Source organism: Podarcis cretensis, assembly GCF_951804945.1.
Source record: "Podarcis cretensis genome assembly, chromosome: 13".
Lineage (NCBI taxonomy): Eukaryota > Metazoa > Chordata > Lepidosauria > Squamata > Lacertidae > Podarcis > Podarcis cretensis.
Window position 1 is genome coordinate 55066737 of NC_137182.1, and position 17559 is coordinate 55084295.

Consider the following 17559-nt stretch of genomic DNA (forward strand, 5'->3'; position numbering starts at 1 on the left):
CTCACCACATAAAAGTGGTTTTGCATAGAATCATAGAAGAGTTGGAAGAGACCCCAAGGGCCATCGAGTCCAACCCCCTGCCAAGCAGGAAACACCATCAGAGCATATAGAGAAGGCCAGGGAAGGGCTTCACAGCCTCTCCTCACAAACACAAATTTCTTGCTTTCTCGCTGTGCACCACCAGTGGAACTCATTGCTTCATGATTACAAGATGGCTGCTAGCAGTGTCTGGTGGCTACGATTAGGGAATGGTGGTGGTGGGGTGTTTGATTTTGTTTGCGTCTTAATAAGAAACTAAATAGGTACTTCGCATTTTTTGAACCAAAACCACAACTATCCTTTGAAAGTCATGCTTCTCTGAATTTTGCGATGGTGTTCGCCAACCAAACAGTGTGTACGAACATGCGTATGTTGGGAAAATGTATAGAGTTCTGAAAATAACGTACAAAAGTGCATTATGGCAGGGGACATGCATCTATTGCTCAAAACACAGCACACAAGAATGTGTATCCTAGGAAAAATTGGCACCAAAATGCTGATAAATCTTCATGAGGATTTAAAAAAATAAATAAACCATCATTTGCTACCGAAACACACAGAGAACCGGATTTAGGATTGGGAGGATGAGAAACTGAAACCGAACTAATCATAGATTCCCTAGTCCTGACACCTGAAGTCTGAAGGCTGCGCGTCCCGTGGGAGTGCCCTGCACGGATCCCGGAACCGTGCTGTGCAAACACAGAGTTGGGCAGAACGTCCTGTCCTGAGGACCTGCGGATTCTCTCTCGCTACCTTCTAAAAAGCAAGCCTCCCCATCAGCAGTGCTGGGAGACCATGTTTGGAAGATGCAGGCCAGGCAAAATGAAGCCCTTCTGTGTCCCAGGAGGCTGGGACAGACAGAGGACTGGACAGATTCATCGGCGGTCAGACTAGCCAGGGCTGCTAGCTACAATGGCTATGCAGAGGCGGCCTGAGAGTAGTGTGACCATTTCGGCCGCACTGGCCCCTGGGAGACTAGGTGGGCCCCCTTTGGCCAGATCCAGCAGGCTCTTCTTATGTCCTTTTGTTCCACAGTACAGTGGTGCCTCGCAAGACGAAATTAATTCGTTCCGCAAGTTTTTTCTTCTTGCAAGTTTTTCGTCTTGCGAAGCACGGTTTCCCATAGGAATGCATTGAAAATCAATCAATGCGTTCCTATGGAGACCGTCCGGGGACAGAGGGGAAGCGCCGCGCGCCTTCCCCTCTGTCCCCGGACCTGTTTAAAGCAAGGGGCAGCGGGGAGAAGATTGCTTCTCCCCGTTGCCGCCCCTTGGTTCAAAAGGGGTCTGGGGACAGCTATCCCCGGAGCTTGCGGGGCAAGCTTCGTTTTGCGAAGCAAGCCCATAGGGAGATGCGTCTTGCGAAGCGGCTAAGAAAACAAAAAACACCTTCGTCTAGCGAGTTTTTCGTCTTCCGAGGCGTTCGTCTTGCGGAGCACCACTGTACTGGGCAAGGCAGACCAGCGGCCTGGCCCCTCTGTAGCTCTCTGCGTCCATCCCAAGCTCTGCATCCCATAACTCGCCAGAGAGAGAAAGCAGCTCGCTCCTCTGCTCTGCTCAGGAATGTGAACTTCCCTCTGGAGGAAAGGAGCCGCCGGGAGCCCATAAGGGCAGCTGGATCGCTCCGCGCTGTCTGCAACGAAAAGCAGCGGCACAGAGATCGGCCTGCTCCAAGCTGGTCCCTCCAGATGTTTTGGACTACAATTCCCATCAGCTGTGCTGCCTGGGGCCGAGGGCAATTGTAGGCCCAAACATGGGGGAGACTGAACCAGAGGAAGACCCTTCTCCTTTCCCTCCTGCCCCGGCTGATGCCCCTTTGCCCTCTTTCTGCTTAAGAGCTCAGCCGGTAGAGCACGAGACCCTTAATCTCAGGGTTGTGCTTGCTAAAAATTGGAAAACACAAGAACTACCAACAGTGGAAGACTGGCAGATGAAGGTGATGGACTTTTCAGAGCTAGCTGACCTGATTGGAAGAATCCGCGACCAGAAAGAAGAGGAGTTTCAAGAGGACTGGAGGAAATTTAAGGACTATTTGAATAAACATTGTAATATTAAAAATTAGAAATTACTTGAAAGAAACAAATAGGCCTAGGATTAAATTAAGTTATAATTATATAAATAGGATTTAGAAAATTAAGAAATGTGAATAAGATGGACTATAATTGGAGATTGTTTTAGTTTAATAATGATATTGGAAAGCTGTTACAAGGAAACTCAGAAGCGAGGGACTAGGGGAAGTCAACCAAGATGTTTAAAAGGTTGGATTTGTAAAGAATTAAGTTTGTTGTTATTGTTTATCTGTTTATTGTTCCTTTTGTCTTCTTTTATTCATTGCTGTATTTTTCTTTGTTTTTGTTTTTGTGTGTCATTCTGCTTTGTGGTTTTTGTTATTATTGTGGAAAATCTAATAATTTTTTATTTAAAAAAAATAAAAATCTCAGGGTTGCGGGTTGAAGCCCCACATTGGCCAAATGGTTCCTGCCTTCCATTGGGTTGGACTAGATGATGCTTGTGGTCCCTTCTTACTCTACAATTCTATGATTCTACGTGGGCTGGGGGCTCCGGAAAAAAGGATGCCAGGCCAGTCTTGGCAGCTTTGGGGTTTGCTCAGTGATAGCAGGGAACACAGAGCGCCTGCAGCTGAGCCGAGGGCGAGAGGCTTGGCCGACATTTCGGCTTAGATAGCGCCAGGCGTCATCTAGGGGTGAGCCAAAAGCAGCTGCGGGCTGCCCATGCCAAGATGGAAGGGGGCTTCTTCTGGGGCGGAGCTGAGGCGGCTAGGAGAGGAGGCAGGATTCAGCCCCAGAAACCTATGTCCAGAGCATCGGCTCCAGTGCCACAAGGACACACCTGGGATTCTTTAGCAGCAATTCCTGCGTTGCAGGAGGGGGTGGGCTAGATGACCCTCTGGTCCCCTTCCAGCTCCACAATTCCATGTTCCGTCAGTAGCAAGAAGCCACATCTGGGAAGCGCTGCTGCTGCTCAGTGGTGGAGCACCTGCTTGGCGTGCAGAAGGTCCCAGGCTAAATCTCTGGTTCCTGCCTGAGACCCTGGACAGCCACTGCTGCTGCCAACCAGTGCAAGCAATACTGGGTTGGATGGGCCAAGGGTGTGCCTCTGTCCCCACACGTCTGCGATTGGAGGGCAGGGATTCCAAACATGGAAGCGGGTTGCTGCCTAGCAAGAGAGGAAGAAGCCGTACAGCGAGTCAGGCCTTTGGTCAATTGTATTGTCTACACTGACTGGCACCAGCTCTTCAAGGTTGTAGCTCGTTCTGTTGAAAGGTACCATTGGAGGCTGAACCTGGACTCTTCCGCTGAGCAGCAGGCCTTGTTCACAGGGACAGGATCCTGCGCCCTTGACAGCTGCAATCAGGTGAAGCAGGACAGGACAGAAGAGACAACTCTTTAATAAGAATGTAAGAAAGTCCTGCTGGATCTGATGGGGGAGAGGTGTCTGGGGTTGCTCTGCAGCTCTACTGCCTCTGAATATGGAGGTTCCATTGGGATGCGGGTGGTGCTGTGGGTTAAACCACAGAGCCTAGGACTTGCAGATCAAAAGGTCGGCAGTTCGAATCCCTGCGACGGGGTGAGCTTCCGTTGCTCGGTCCCTGCTCCTGCCAACCCAGCAGTTCGAAAGCACGTCAATGTGCAAGTAGATAAATAGGTACCACTCCGGCAGGAAGGTAAACGGCGTTTCCGTGCGCTGCTGTGGTTCGCCCCAAGCGGCTTAGTCCTGCTGGCCACATGACCTGGAAGCTGTACCCCGGCTCCCTTGGCCAATAAAGCGAGATGAGCGCCGCAACCCCAGAGTCGGTCACAACTGGACCTAATGGGCAGGGGCCCCCTTTACCTTTAATAGCCACTGACAGACAACCCACCCCCTCCTCTATGGATTTGTCTAATCCTCTTGTAAAGCCATTCAAGTTGGCAGCCATCACTTCCTCCTGTGGGAGTGAGTTCCACAAGTTAACAGAGCACACCACATGACAAAGTCCTTCCTTTTCCCTGTCCCGACTCTTCCAACATTCAGCTTCACTTGATGCCCCTCCCCTGAATGATTTTGGACGCCCTTTTCTGAACCTTTCCCAGCTCTGCAGAGGCAACCAGAACTGTACTCAGTACAGTATTTCAATCCTGAGCATGGAATGTGCCCTTATCACATAACACCCTCCTCCCGCAAATAAAACGTTGGTATCTGAAGCTCCCGCAATAATGAACATTCTAACAATAATACAGCATGGAAAGCTAATGCAGCCTGATTTAAAAAAAAAAAAAAAAAACCCTTTCAAGAGGAGCGAGAGGCAATCATGAGGGCAAGCTTCACCTGTTGGATTACTGCCTGCCATGCAGGTCTTTTTTGGCGGGTGCAGGAGAACTGGTGGCAAGCATTAAGCTGCAAGGTGGATGTGGAGACTTTGGAGCCAGGAGAAAATACCCAGAACTCAGCTATTGGGGCATTTGGGGTCTGATGTTCAGAACCAAACCAGACCAAACCAAGTCCTTCTTCAGGCAGCACATAGTTAAACTGCAGAACTCACCCCCACAGGAGGCAGTGATAACTTTAAGACAGGATTAGACAAGTCCATGGAGCAAGAGAGGGCTATTGATGGCTATTAGCCGCCGTGATGGCAATGCTCTGCCCTCTATGGTCAGAGGCAGTAATGCTTCTACTTGCTGAAAACCACAGGAAGGGAGAGTGTCTCTTCCGGTCAAATCCTGCTTGTGGATTTCCCATAATAGGCATCTGGCCACTATGAGGACAGGACGTGCTGGACGAGTTGCTCCATTGGCCTGATCCAGCAGGCCCTTCTTGTGCTCTTATATTCTTGAGGGGTCTCTGCCTAAAAGCCTTTTTGGGCGCTGGGAACTGTTTCTGGAGAGCCAGATTTGAAGCATCAGAGTTCCAAGAGGTTAAGTGGGACAATGCGCTAACTCTGCATAAAGTGCATCTTTTATAGGAGCAGAGTTGGCTCGATTGAAAGCAGCAAATTGTGTAAGCAAGGACGCCTGGGCAAAGGGTTATTATGCCTCTAAGTTCAGGCCTGAAGCTTGGATTCTCTAGGAGAGGGAGCTGGGTCTCTTTAGCTTGGAGAAGAGAAGACTTGAGAGGTGGTAAGATAGCCATTTTCACACATCCGAAGGCTTCTCACATAGAAGAATTTTTAATGCTCCAGAGGGCAGGACCTGAACCCAACGGATTCCAACCACAAGAAAGGAGGTTCCAACTAAACATTGGGAAGAACTTTCTGACGGCAAGAGGCGTTCGAGAGAGGAACGGACTCCCTTGGAAGGTCGTGGGCTCTCTCTTTCCTTGGAGGTTTCTAAACAGAGGTCATACCTGCCAGCTGTGATTCCTGCCTTGCAGGGGGTTGGGATAGATGGCCCTTGGGGGTCCCCTGCAACTCTATGATTTTAGGGGAGGGTGCGGCTGAAAGTCAGGTGCCGGGGGTCACTTGGAGCAGGAGGAGAGCCACGGATGCTGAGATCCGGCAGGACACCCGGGTGCATCATCGGTGGAGAAGGCGTCACCAGCCGAGGAGCGTCACTCTGGCCAGACGTGAGTCAGGGGTGCTCCTCCTCACGCCGTTTTTTTGGCACACCAAGGCTCCCTGGATGGCGGCCTGCCAAGGCAGTGACCTTATCCACCTTGACGCCTTAACCTGTGTCTGGCCTGTGGCCAGTGGCAGACGTGTCTGGTCCTGCATGGGCCTTCCTCCTTGAAGGGAAAAAAGCCCCCTTTGGCTTCCGGCCGGCAGAGGGAAATTGTGCATCTCCCTTCTGGCCTGTCCAGTGACATTCTTGCACTCCGGGAAGGAAGGGAGTGTGGTGGAGGTCGGGGTGGGGGGGAGAGACAGAGCGGGAGAAAAGCCACATCGGGCAGAGAGCAGAGGGATCAGGCGGATGAAACATTAACTGCGCCTCGTGCGTCCGGTGGCACAGCTTTCGCGAGATCTGGGGTCTGCAGAGGAAGGGGAAAGGGGGTCGCTTTCCCCCACTCCTCCGAGCAAACATCAGTGGGGAATTTGTGTGTGTGTGTGTGCAAAAATGCAAGCCGGTGTCGGGCGCTGCTAGGAGCAGATCTTCCAAAAAGAGAAGAAATCAGGTTCTTCAGGTGGCAATTGGGATCCAGAGAGAGAAAGAGATCAGGGCACTGGAGCAGCCGACCAAGTTCTTGAGAAGTTAGGCTTCCCGGTCAAAAGGTGAAAAGGGCGCCACCGTTTCGGACGAGGTCCTTTGCAAACTCACCTTGGCGTGCGCGGATTGTGACCTCTTCCTCTTCGCCGAGCCAAACCAGCCGGACTTTTGCGTGATCTGGAGAGAGAAAGGAGGGAAATAGAAGCTGCTGGACGTCCCTCGCGTGGAGCTGCCGCGGTCGACCTGCTCAGCTGCCGCCCCCACCCCAAAATGACGGTCCATGGCTAGCCATGGGGCAGAAGGGGTCCGCTAGTCTCTAGGACCATGAAGTTTTGGCTATGGGGATACCTGGTGAGTAGCGTCCGTCCACTCCGGCGGTTGCCAAGGGGGAGGTCAGGGGGACGGTGCCAGCTGCGGCAATCGATTGAGTTGGGCCCCTGCCAAAGGGAATTGGCTGAGCACAGCAAGGTGGCTAGAGGAAGCTGCTGGAGGCCAGGCCATTTGCCTCTCACAGCCCAGCCCTGACTGGCAGCAGCGACAGCAGCAGTAGCTGCCCTCCCTCTGGAGTAGTCTCAGGTAGAGAGAGCGGCTCCTTTCCTCCATGGCCTGCTCCTTGATGCTGGGGTGCCTGGGAGGACTGAAGTAGGGACCCTCTGTACACCAAGCGTGCTGCGGGGTGACTTTACACCCACCCTCTCCCTTGACTCTCTCAAAGTTTGGGAAACGGAGGTTGTAAAATTAGTCAAGGCAGGGGTCCGCTGAGGTTATGAAATCCTCCTCCGGCAGGCTGTTAGATAATAGGCAGGAGGTGGCAGCAGGCAGGTGCTTTGCGGGGGTGGAGTGGGGGCTCTGGAAACCCAAATGTCCTAGGCAAGGTAGCCCTGGGCCGCTTTACTGTCAAGAAGGGCAATTTGGAAGCCACTCAGCTGTGTTCTTCTGGGGGCATAGGCGACTTGATGCCTGATAAGGAGGGGATACTGGGATTGCAGCCCTAAGGTTTCGTTCTATTTGATCGGTTGCAAATGGAGCCTCTAGGATTTGTGCAGCAGCCTTGAGAGACGCCTGGATCCTCTGGAAGAGAGGAGCCCCAGGGGAAGGGAACTTCTCAGCAGTGAGGAAACCAGAGCATTTTCTCAGGCCAAAGGTCACCCCTCCCAGGCAGGCCAGTCTTTGCATCCCCTTTTGGCACTGGGGAGCTTAGGGGGCAGGTGAGGCTTGTCAAAAGCCAATGAATCAGTTTGCGGCAGAGAACTGTGAGTTTTGAACAGAGGGTCCACCCACGCAGTGCACTCTGAGCTGTTTGGCCACACCAGGTAGAAGATCGGGGCTCTGTGGGTTTCCTTCTGAACAACCACATTTCTGGGGACTCGGAGGTCTCTGGGAATTTCTCTCTGTTTTGTGTGTCAGGAGAATGTTGGGGAAATCTCATGCATATTCCCAGGCTGGACTGTGGTATGTGTGTGTGTGTGGGGGGGAGAGAGAGAAACTGTATGAGTTGAAGCACGGAGAAGTGGAAGGTGCTGATAAGGGCTCTGTCGACACCACGAGCTGATAAAAGGGAGCTTGAAGTGGGATCTGCAGTGCCGAATTTGGAGTTTGGAATTGCAACATTGCAAACATCACTAAGCAACTCGCCTAAAATGCAAAACGCTGATGGAAAGAAACCGTGCGCACACACCCAGCCCAGATCGATGGTCTTGAAAACTATACTGTGGACACGAGGAGGCAGCTGGGGAAGAATGAGAGAGGAGGGGACATTTCATATTCCTGCCTGCCCGGCAGTTATTGAAGGACAGGAGCCCTGACAGAAGGGGGTGGGGAAGATGGGGACCCAAAGAATGTCTCTTCCCTCCCTGAGATTTACAGCTGGATTTGGAGCTCTCTAAACCTCTAAAAGCCATACCTGAAATTTCCTGCATTCCATCCTGCTTGTGGGATTCCGGAGGCAGGCAAGATTTAATGTCTGGCGCTTGTGGTTTCTGCAGTGCAGAGGGTTGGGCTGGATGACCCCCTGGGGTCTCTTCCAACTGCAGTTCTATGATTCTGTGAAAGGAAGGTTGTGACAAATCACTTTGGGTTGCATTGCCCCCCCCAAAAGCCACTAATAAGATAATAATAATAGTAATAATAATAATAATAATAATAATAATAATAATAATAGTAGTAGTAGTAGTAGTAGAAGAAGAAGAAGAAGAAGAAGATTACATTCATACCTTTTGGAACTGATCTCAAAAGTAAATATTTTGGAAATCTGTCCAGAATAACATTTCTGATAAGTTAGGATATTGTATACTCTTAGAACCTAAAATATTTCTGCCTGGTTATCTGAAGGATGTTATCAGTCAGATGGGCAGTATATAAATCATAAATTATTATTATTATCATCCCAGAAAAGTGATCGGGAATTAAGTGTTCAATCTTATAACTGCTGCTAGGTTCATGGGGAGAAGATACATCTCCTACTGTACATTAACGGATTGGGGAAAAACAAAAGATTAAGTTAATTTATTATACATATAAATCAGCCTAATGGGTTTCTAGGAAAATGGGTATTTTGGAAATAGTCTTGTCTTTGTTTACTTTGTTGAATTTTAATATTTGATATGGTGATGGGTGGGTGGATGGGCTGGTAGACAGACAAAACCACCGCTAGACTACAGTCGTACCTTGGACCGTGAATGCCCTGGAACTCATACTTTTTGGCTCCCAGACGCCGCAATTTGCAAACATTCTTTTGGAACTCGAACGTCCGACGGGGCTTCTGCAGCTTCCGATTGGCGACAGGAGCTTCCTGCAGCCAATCGGAAACCGCAATTTAGTTTTCGAACATTTTGGAAGATGAAGGGACTTCTGGAACGGATTCCATTCATCTTCCAAGGTACGACTGTAGTCTGTAGTCTAGCGGTGGTTTTGTCTGTCCACTGTAGTTATGATGGGCAGATGGATGACGTACGCATGACGATGCAAAGCAGCTCTGCAAAAGATCTAAGGAGGATCTCACCTTTTATTCCCCAGGGCTGACTTCTCTCCTGGTAATGTTGGGATTCCTGGCCCCAGTGCTCCTTACGACCCCCGAGCCCATGTGCGACCAGCGTGTCATGAACAAGTACATCCAAGATGTCAGCAAGGCTGAGAGTGAAATTGTACGTCCTCTTTTCTTGCTCTGTTCCCTTCCCATTCTTTATTTCCTTCCTGAACACACACACAGGGCATAAGGTTTAGTCATTCGTTTATTCAAATGCATTTATACCCCACCTTCTTCTTCAAGCAGCTCAAGGTGGCACGTTCATGGTTTTCTCCACAACAACAACCCTGTGAGGTAGGTGAGGCTGAGAGAAGGCAACAACTGGCCACCCAAAGTCACATCCTTCATGGCCGCTGAGTGGGGATTTGAACCCTGATGTCTCCCAGGTCCAAGCCCGACACTCTAAGCACTAGTTAAAACTATGGCATTTTTTCTGACAATCTGCAGCGGTGGACACTGGCCTGGATGGCTTTAAAAGGGCTTTTGGAAAATAAACGAAGATGTGTCCCTCTCAGAGGAGACCCACTGAAATGAACAGGGCCTAGTCACCATGTCCACTTCTGACATCATGTCCACTCTGCTTGAGTCATCTGTTTGGCCACTGTGAGAACAGGATGCTGGACCAGACAGGGCCCCACTGGCCTGGCCCCGCAAAATACAGTGGTGCCCCACGTGAGGGCTAGCCGGTGAAAAGAGGGCGAGCCCCCTCTGCGCCGGCCCTAAATAGGGCAGACCCGGCCGGGATTCCCTTGTTCTCGCGGGGGCTGAAACCAGCCCCCGCTCATGTGGGGGTGGGCGTGAAGCCCGCAACCCCACCTCCTGGGCAGGCCGGAAGTGGCTTTGTAAATATTTTCTTAATAAACAAATATATGACAAAATACAGTGGTGCCCCGCAAGACAAATGCCTCGCAAGACGAAAAACTTGCTAGACTAAAGGGTTTTCCGTCTTTTGAGGTGCTTCACAAGACGAATTTCCCTATGGGCTTGCTTCGCAAGACGAAAACGTCTTGCGAGTTCTTGCGATTTTTTCCCTCCCCCCTTTTTCTAAGCCGCTAATAGCCGCTTAGCCGCTAATAGCCGCTAAGCCGCTAATAGCGCTAATCCGCTAAGCCGCTAATGGGCTTGCTTCGCAAGACGAAAAAACCGCAAGACGAAGAGACTCGCGGAACGGATTAATTTCGTCTTGCGAGGAACCACTGTATTCACTAAATGGTGCATCTATGTACTGTTCGACAGTGGAACGGACTCCCTTGGAATGCGGTCAACTCTCCTTGGAGGTTTTTAGCAGAAATTGGATGGCCACCTGTCATCATGGGTGCTTTAGTTGAGTTTCCTGCATTGCAGAGGGCTGGACTAGATGACCCCCTGGGGTCCCCCCCAACTCTATGAATCTATGATTCTATATCTACCAGGCCAAGCTCAAGGTTTTGCTTTTGGTATGCAAAGCTCTTACAACAACCTGGGACCAATTTACCTGTGAGATCACTTTACTCCAATGTGCCTCCTTGACTGCTTAGATCTGCAGAACTGGCACTGCTATAGGTGCCACATAATATAAGGTTGCCATACATCTGGAATTTCCCGGACACAGCTGGAATACTGCAGTCAGAAGCAGTGTCCAGGTGGAAATTGCTAAAAATGTCCAGGAAACTCCGCATGTACGGTGACCCATGTTGGCAGTGTCGTTTTTGACAATTTTGACAAGTATGGCAAATAATACCCATTTTGCATTTGTAAGAACTGGGTGTTTTACACGCTGGAACTCCCTATTGATACCAGGTAGTCACCCTCATCCGCCCGGCATCCTGCTAAAAGCATTTTTGTTTAGACAAACCTACCCAGATTTTTTAGTAAGCCAGTGCAGATTTTAATCTGTTTTTACTGTTATTTTAACTTTTTGAAAGTCTTAAATGATCGTTGTTAATTCTTCTTATTGATAATTTGATTGCTTTATCCTTTTTGTAAACCACTTTGAGGTGGGTTTTTTGTGCGTTACAATCAAACGGTGTATGAACTTTAAGAAGCAAATAAATATCCTATTGGCCAGTTACTGGGGAGCAAGTTACAGTTACTGGGGAGCAAGTCCCAAAGTGCCAGGCAGCTTGTGGGCTTCTTGTTGGCAATTGTTTGAGCTGGGCCAATGTGGGAAAAGGATGCAGGATGAGGCAGACCTTTGGTCTGATCCAGCTGCAGGGCTCACCTAAGGGTCTTAAAACCACAGCTCCCAGAATTCCTTGTGCCAACTAAGCCACATCTCAAAGCAGTTTAGATCTGTAGCATAGATGTGAATGGACTCTGATTTCTTTACAGGTAGAACTTTGTAGAACTTCCTGCAACTTGCCTGAACCTGTCATGGTGCTGGACACCGGAGTCAACATACGTAGCTGGAGAAAAATGAATGTAAGTTTGATCTGGGGTAGGGAAGGGGGTTGCCGAGAGCAGGGGGGGGGGGTGCTGATGCAATTCACTGCGGGGCCTGCTCAGCACCAGGGCTGGGGGAGAAATTAAATTCTGCCTGCATTTTAATGAGAAATAAACCAATATGAGAACTGAAACAAAGGCATTCTCCTAAAAATCACACTTCTCCGAATTTTGTAATGCGATTCTCCAACCAATGAGTGCAAAAATAAAAAACACATCTGTTAGAGGAAAGCAGGCATAAGAATGCACATATTGGCGAAAACCTCTCACAAAAATGCATTATTACTACAGTGTTATCTCGGGTTAAGTACTTAATTCGTTCCAGAGGTCCGTTCTTAACCTGAAACTGTTCTTAACCTGATGCACCACTTTAGCTAATGGGGCCTCCTGCTGCTGCCATGCCGCCGGAGCACGATTTCTGTTCTCATCCTGAAGCAAAGTTCTTAACCCGAGGTACTATTTCTGGGTTAGCGGAGTCTGTAACCTGAAGCGTATGTAACCTGAAGCATATGTAACCCGAGGTACCACTGTAATCTTATTTATTTGTTACCTGCCCTTTACCCTCACATTATTATTATTATTATTATTACTCTGTTGTGAGCCGCCCAGAGTGGCTGGGGAAACCCAGCCAGATGGGTGGGGCATAAACAACAACAACAACAACAATTTGTTGTTGTTGTTGTTGTTGTTACTACTACTACTGAGATCCCTATTAGGGAAAATTCATTGCAAAAATGTGTGTATTAGGAAGAAATTTGCCCTTAAATACCGATGAACTTTCACGGGGATTTGTCTTTTAAATGAAAATTGCTGCAGAAACGTAGAGTTTAAGACGGGGGAAACTGAGAAACTGAGAGTAACTGGAACGGACATATATGCCCACCCCTGTAACATCTCTAATCGACTTATTCTCCCCACCCCGCTCTGCTAGAGGACGAGGCAGGCGTCTGAGGTGTGGAGAGGCCAGACCCTCCTTTCGAGGGCCATCAGCCAAGTCCAAAGGCATCATTCGGCCATGCAGCCTTTTGTCCGCCAGCTGGAAGTGATGGAGAGCTGCCTGCGGAGCATCAGAAACATCTTGCGCGGCCACGGAGCCCAGGTGAGAGCGAAGCGCCAGATTTGTGGGGAGGGAGTGCTGGTTGGCGAGGAGGCCGGAGTTCCCTGCTCAAAATCACAGAATTGAAAAGGGACCCTCAATGGCCATCTAGTCCAACCCGCTGTATTGCTGGCATCACGACAAATCGCAGCCCTGCTCCTTAACTCCAGGTGGCTTTTAGGACGAGAGAAACACCCTTGCGCATATGCTCAGCAGCGCTTTGTTATAACGGAGACGTCTCGGGAGCATGCACATTGGCACTTTGCACGTGCGCAGAGGAAATCTTCCACTCCTGCCGGCCAGATTGTGCAGAGAGAGAGAGAGAGAAGCAGTTTCCTCGGAGCGCATGGACGAAGCGCAGTAGAGGTGGTTCGACTCTTCTTAGTAACAAAGCGGGAGAAGGGAGACGGAATTGCCAAAGCAGCCGTTCTACAAATTCAGATTTGCCTGCAAAAATTGCAAAAAAAAAAAAGCAGAATTTGAAATAGTGTTAGACTGGAACAGCAGAGAGCTGGTCTCCTCTACAGGAGAGCAAAATTCCCAATATTTCTGCTAGCGTGGTGGTGCAAATATTGCTACCTCCTTGCATATAGCAAACCCTGACTAGTAATTTTCCAGGCCTCCTTTCCCCACCCTTCTGCCTCCTCCTGAGGCAGCTTTTGCAAATCCCAAGGGCTCCCCTTCACACCCTGGAAATATGGCCCAAGTTAAGCCCCTTGGATCGCCCTCACCAGGGCGGCTGCAGAAGGCAGATTCCCTCACGGAGTGGGAATGCACACCAAATGCCTTGATCACCTATTACCTTGTAAAAGGGAAGAGCGTTTCGTTTTGGGGAAAAAAAAGGGCTAGCTTTAATGGCAGGGCAGGGCACCGAGAGTTGTGAGGAGAAACCCCTATTCCCCTCACGGAGTGCACTTTGAGACCACCCTGAACAGTCATGGCGTCCCCCAGAGGATTCTGGGAGATGTGGCTTGTTATGGGTGCTGAGATTTCTGAGGAGAGACCCCTATTCTCCTCACAGAGAGGACTATGGTGCCCCTTTGCACAATCATGGCTTCCCTCAAAGGATTCTGGGAGCTGTGGCTTGTTATGGGTGCTGAGATTTCTGAGGAGACCCCTTTATTCTCTCCACAGAGAGGACTATGGTGCCCCTTTGCACAATCATGGCTTCCCTCAAAGGATTCTGGGAGCTGTAGCTTGTCCAGAGTTCTGAGATTTCTGAGGAGAGACCCCTATTCCCCTCACAGAGAGCACTATATAGTGCTGTTTTTCTAGAAAAAAAGAGATGCTGGAACTCGCCAAGAACACCTCCCTTGTTCTCTCAAGGATGGCAATGGCGCCTACATGAGAGGTGCCAGAACTGATTTCCGGCAAGTTCCGTGTGAAAAAGAAGCCCTATGCAGTCATGGCTTCCCTCAAAGGATTCTGGGAGCTGTGGCTTGTTCAGAGCATAGCTGTCAACTTTTCCCTTTTCTTGCGATGAATCCTATTCGGAATAAGGGAATTTCCCTTAAAAAAAGCGGAACGTTGACAGCTATGGTTCAGAGTGCTGAGATTTCTGAGGAGACCCCTGTTCCCCTCACAGAGAGCACTATGGTGCCCCTTTGAACAGTCATGGCTTCCCCCAAAGGATTCTGGGACCTGTGGCTTTTTACAGGCGCTGAGATTTCTGAGGAGAGACCCCCTATTCCTCACAGAGAGCACTATGATATCCCTTTGAAGAGTCATGGCTTCCCCAAAGGAAGAGACCCCTAATCCCTTCACAGAGCTCCCTGTGATACCACTTTCAATGGTCATGGCGTCCCACAAAGGATTCTGGGAGCTGTACTTTGTTAAAGATGCTGAAAATTGTGAGGAGACCCACTATTCCCCTCACAGAGCACACTATGCCACTTTATAAACAGTCATGGCTTTCCCCCGCCCCAAGGATTCTGGGAGCTGAAGTTTGTGAAGGGAGCTGAGAGTCGTGAGGAGACCCCCTTCTTCCCCTCACAGAGCACACTATAATACTAGTTTGAACAATCATGGCTTCCCCCAAAGGATTCTGGGAGCTGGGGCTTGTTCAGAGTGCTGAGATTCCTGAGAAGAGACCCCTTTATTCCCCTCACAGAGAGCACTGTGGTGCCCCTTTGAACAACCATGGCTTCCCCCAAAGGATTCTGGGAGCTGAAGTTTGTGAAGGGAGCTGAGAGTTATGAGGAGACCCCCTTCTTCCCCTCACAGAGCACACTATAATACTAGTTTGAACAATCATGGCTTCCCCCAAAGGATTCTGGGAGCTCTGGCTTGTTCAGAGTGCTGAGATTCCTGAGAAGAGACCCCTTTATTCCCCTCACAGAGAGCACTATGGTGCCCCTTTGAACAACCATGGCTTCCCCCAAAGGATTCTGGGAGCTGAAGTTTGTGAAGGGAGCTGAGAGTCGTGATGAGACCCCCTTCTTCCCCTCACAGAGCACACTATAATACTAGTTTGAACAGTCATGGCTTCCCCCAAAGGATTCTGGGAGCTCTGGCTTTTTCTTTCAAGGATGGCAATAGGGCCTACATGAGAGGTGCCAGAAATGATTTCTGGCGACTTCCGTGTGGGGAAAAAAGAGATTTCTGGGAGCTATGGCTTGTTGAGGGTGCTGAGGGTTGTTAGGGCTACAATTCCCAGAGTTCCCTTGTGAAGGGGGACGATTAAACCGCTCTGTGAGGGGAATGGAGGGGCCGTTTCAACTCTCAGCAGCCTAACAAACTACAACTCCCCAATCCTTTGGGGCAAGCCATGGCTGTTTAAAGCAGTATCATAGTTGAAATGTATGGTCTGAATGCGGCCTATGGCTGCCATCTGACCCGAGCTGATGCTGATGTTTCAATATTTTAATGTTGTATTTTAATTTTGTTTTTAAGTTGTATTCATTCAACTTGTTTTTATTATTGCTTGTTAGCTGCCCTGAGCCCGGCCTTGACTGGGGAGGGTGGGGTATAAATAAAAATTATTATTATTATTATTATTATGGGAGTGGTAGTCCAGGACACCTGGGGAGGCTGACTTGGCTAGAGGCCTTTTTTATGATGCTTATGGCACCCCGGCTGGCTGGGAGTTATAGTCCAAAACACCCAGTGGGTGCCAGCTCGGGGACACTGTTCCAGTAAAAGATAACCCGTTAATACACTTTCCCAGAGAAACCAGAAGCATTTTTGCTAGGGATAACAGGGGATGAATTAAAAAAGGAAGATTGCAAACTATCCATGTACGCAATGACAGCCGCTAGAATCTTAGTGGCTCAGAAATGGAAATCCCAAGAAATCCCAACTTTAATGGAGTGGCAGACAAAAATGTTTGAATACATAGAATTGGCGAAATTTGACTTATAAGATTCGGAACCGAAAAGAAGCAAAGTTCGAAAAGGATTGGAGTAAATTTGTTGAATATATACAGAGCAATTGTAAGAATTTAAAAACTGTAGCAGGATTAATGTAAATCTTGCGATGTGGATGGAGTGTAAATAAGAAACTGTAAGAAAAGATTTGAGATGTGAAAACGGTTGAAGGGATGGAAGGAAGTCCGGGCGCAATAAGGGCGCAGGGTAAATAAGAAAACATACAAATTTTTGAATGTAAGAGTATTTATTTGTTGTTGTTACAAAAAAGTATTTGGGGGGAAAATAAAAAATAAAACCTGAAAGGCAAAAAGAAAAGAAAAGAAAGATACCCGTTAAGTAAACAGACACCTCTCTTGCAGGAAGCCCCCCAAGATGACGTCTCGACCCGCACCCTGAGCGTACAGACCATGAAAAAGCTGTTCAGCGTTTACTCGAGTTTCATCCGGGGGAAAGTCAGCCTGTACATTACAGAGGCCTGTGCCAGGTGACGGAGGGAGAACGGCGCCACCAACACATACCACTCCGCATGCTGCTGCCACCCCCAACCGCCCACTGCTGGAGGGGATGGGTGCCCCTGCGTTGCCCGCTGAGTGACAGCTTGATTTGATTGGCAGGTGTCAACCACACGCACGCACGCACGCATGCATGTGCACACCCGGGTTCCGTGCGGACTGCCTTTCTCAGCCGGGAGGGGAAACTTTTGACTCGCTTGCCCAGGAGCTGGTGACACTCATCCCTGCACATTCACACACACACACACACTGCCCTCTGTGGTTCCTGACCCTGCCCAAAAGAGAAAACAAGAGCTGGGTTTATGGAAGGTCTGGCGCCTTGTCTGCAAACAGGTAGCAAGGCCGCTCCCCGGGTTTTTGAGGGGAGCAATGGTGGTCCACATTGGAGGAGGGTGGTGCTGTCGTCAGGAAAGCGGAGCTTTTTCAGCCATCAACTTTGGAGGAGGAGAGAAAAAGAGAGAATGAGAGGAACGGAGGAGAGGAAGGAAGTCTGCAAAGCCGAGATGGGAATAATTTCGAACCCAAGACACTGAATTTTCCCAAAGGGGCCCGAGCTGAGCGGTGCAAGGCCCACGATCCCTCTGCAGTGGGGCATAGGGTGGGCATAGGGTGGGCCGCAGTGGGGCATAGGGTGGGCCACAGAAAAATCTTGGATAAGGTGGTCTCAGTGGGGCTGCTTGACCAGCGTTGCCCGCTCTCCCAGTGACGGACAGTGTTTGGGCTGTAAGGATGTGTGTTTTTGTGGGGGCTGGTTAGGAGGGATGAGAGAAATGTCGCACGGAGAAGAGGCAAAGGTTTGATGGGGAAGGAATGGAAAGGAGGTTTGGCGGGCAGCAAAATGAAAGGATTTGGTGGGGATCTGATATCACCTTCAGCAAAGAAAGATCCACAGCCACCAGGAAACCTCAAACAGAGGAAAATCAAGAGAGGCCTTCTACTGAGCTAGGGCCCAAGGCTAATAT

At 49.5% G+C, this 17559-nt stretch overlaps 2 protein-coding genes across 3 annotated transcripts in view; one reads left to right on the forward strand and one right to left on the reverse strand.

The window, feature by feature from the left end:
• Positions 1–8198, reverse strand: part of TFR2 (transferrin receptor 2) — a 55158-nt gene extending 46960 nt beyond the window's left edge. Inside the window, exons 1-2 of one of the 2 annotated variants that reach the window (XM_079951815.1) lie at positions 8079–8198; positions 6287–6352 (exon numbers count right to left, since the gene is read on the reverse strand). In XM_079951815.1, the coding sequence (XP_079807941.1) occupies positions 6287–6352; positions 8079–8099 (87 nt within the window). In that variant the 5' untranslated portion in view covers positions 8100–8198. Of the gene's footprint in view, positions 1–6286; positions 6522–8078 lie in introns of those variants that run through there. The other variant, XM_079951814.1, reaches the window with a different exon arrangement.
• Positions 8199–9115: 917 nt separating this feature from the next.
• EPO (erythropoietin) lies at positions 9116–17189 on the forward strand (the record flags this gene model as incomplete). Its single annotated transcript, XM_079952197.1, is given in 5 exon segments — positions 9116–9164; positions 9167–9318; positions 11511–11600; positions 12553–12720; positions 16445–17189. Coding segments are annotated over 5 exon segments (588 nt in total). The 3' UTR covers positions 16574–17189.
• Between the last annotated feature and the right edge of the window lie 370 nt (positions 17190–17559).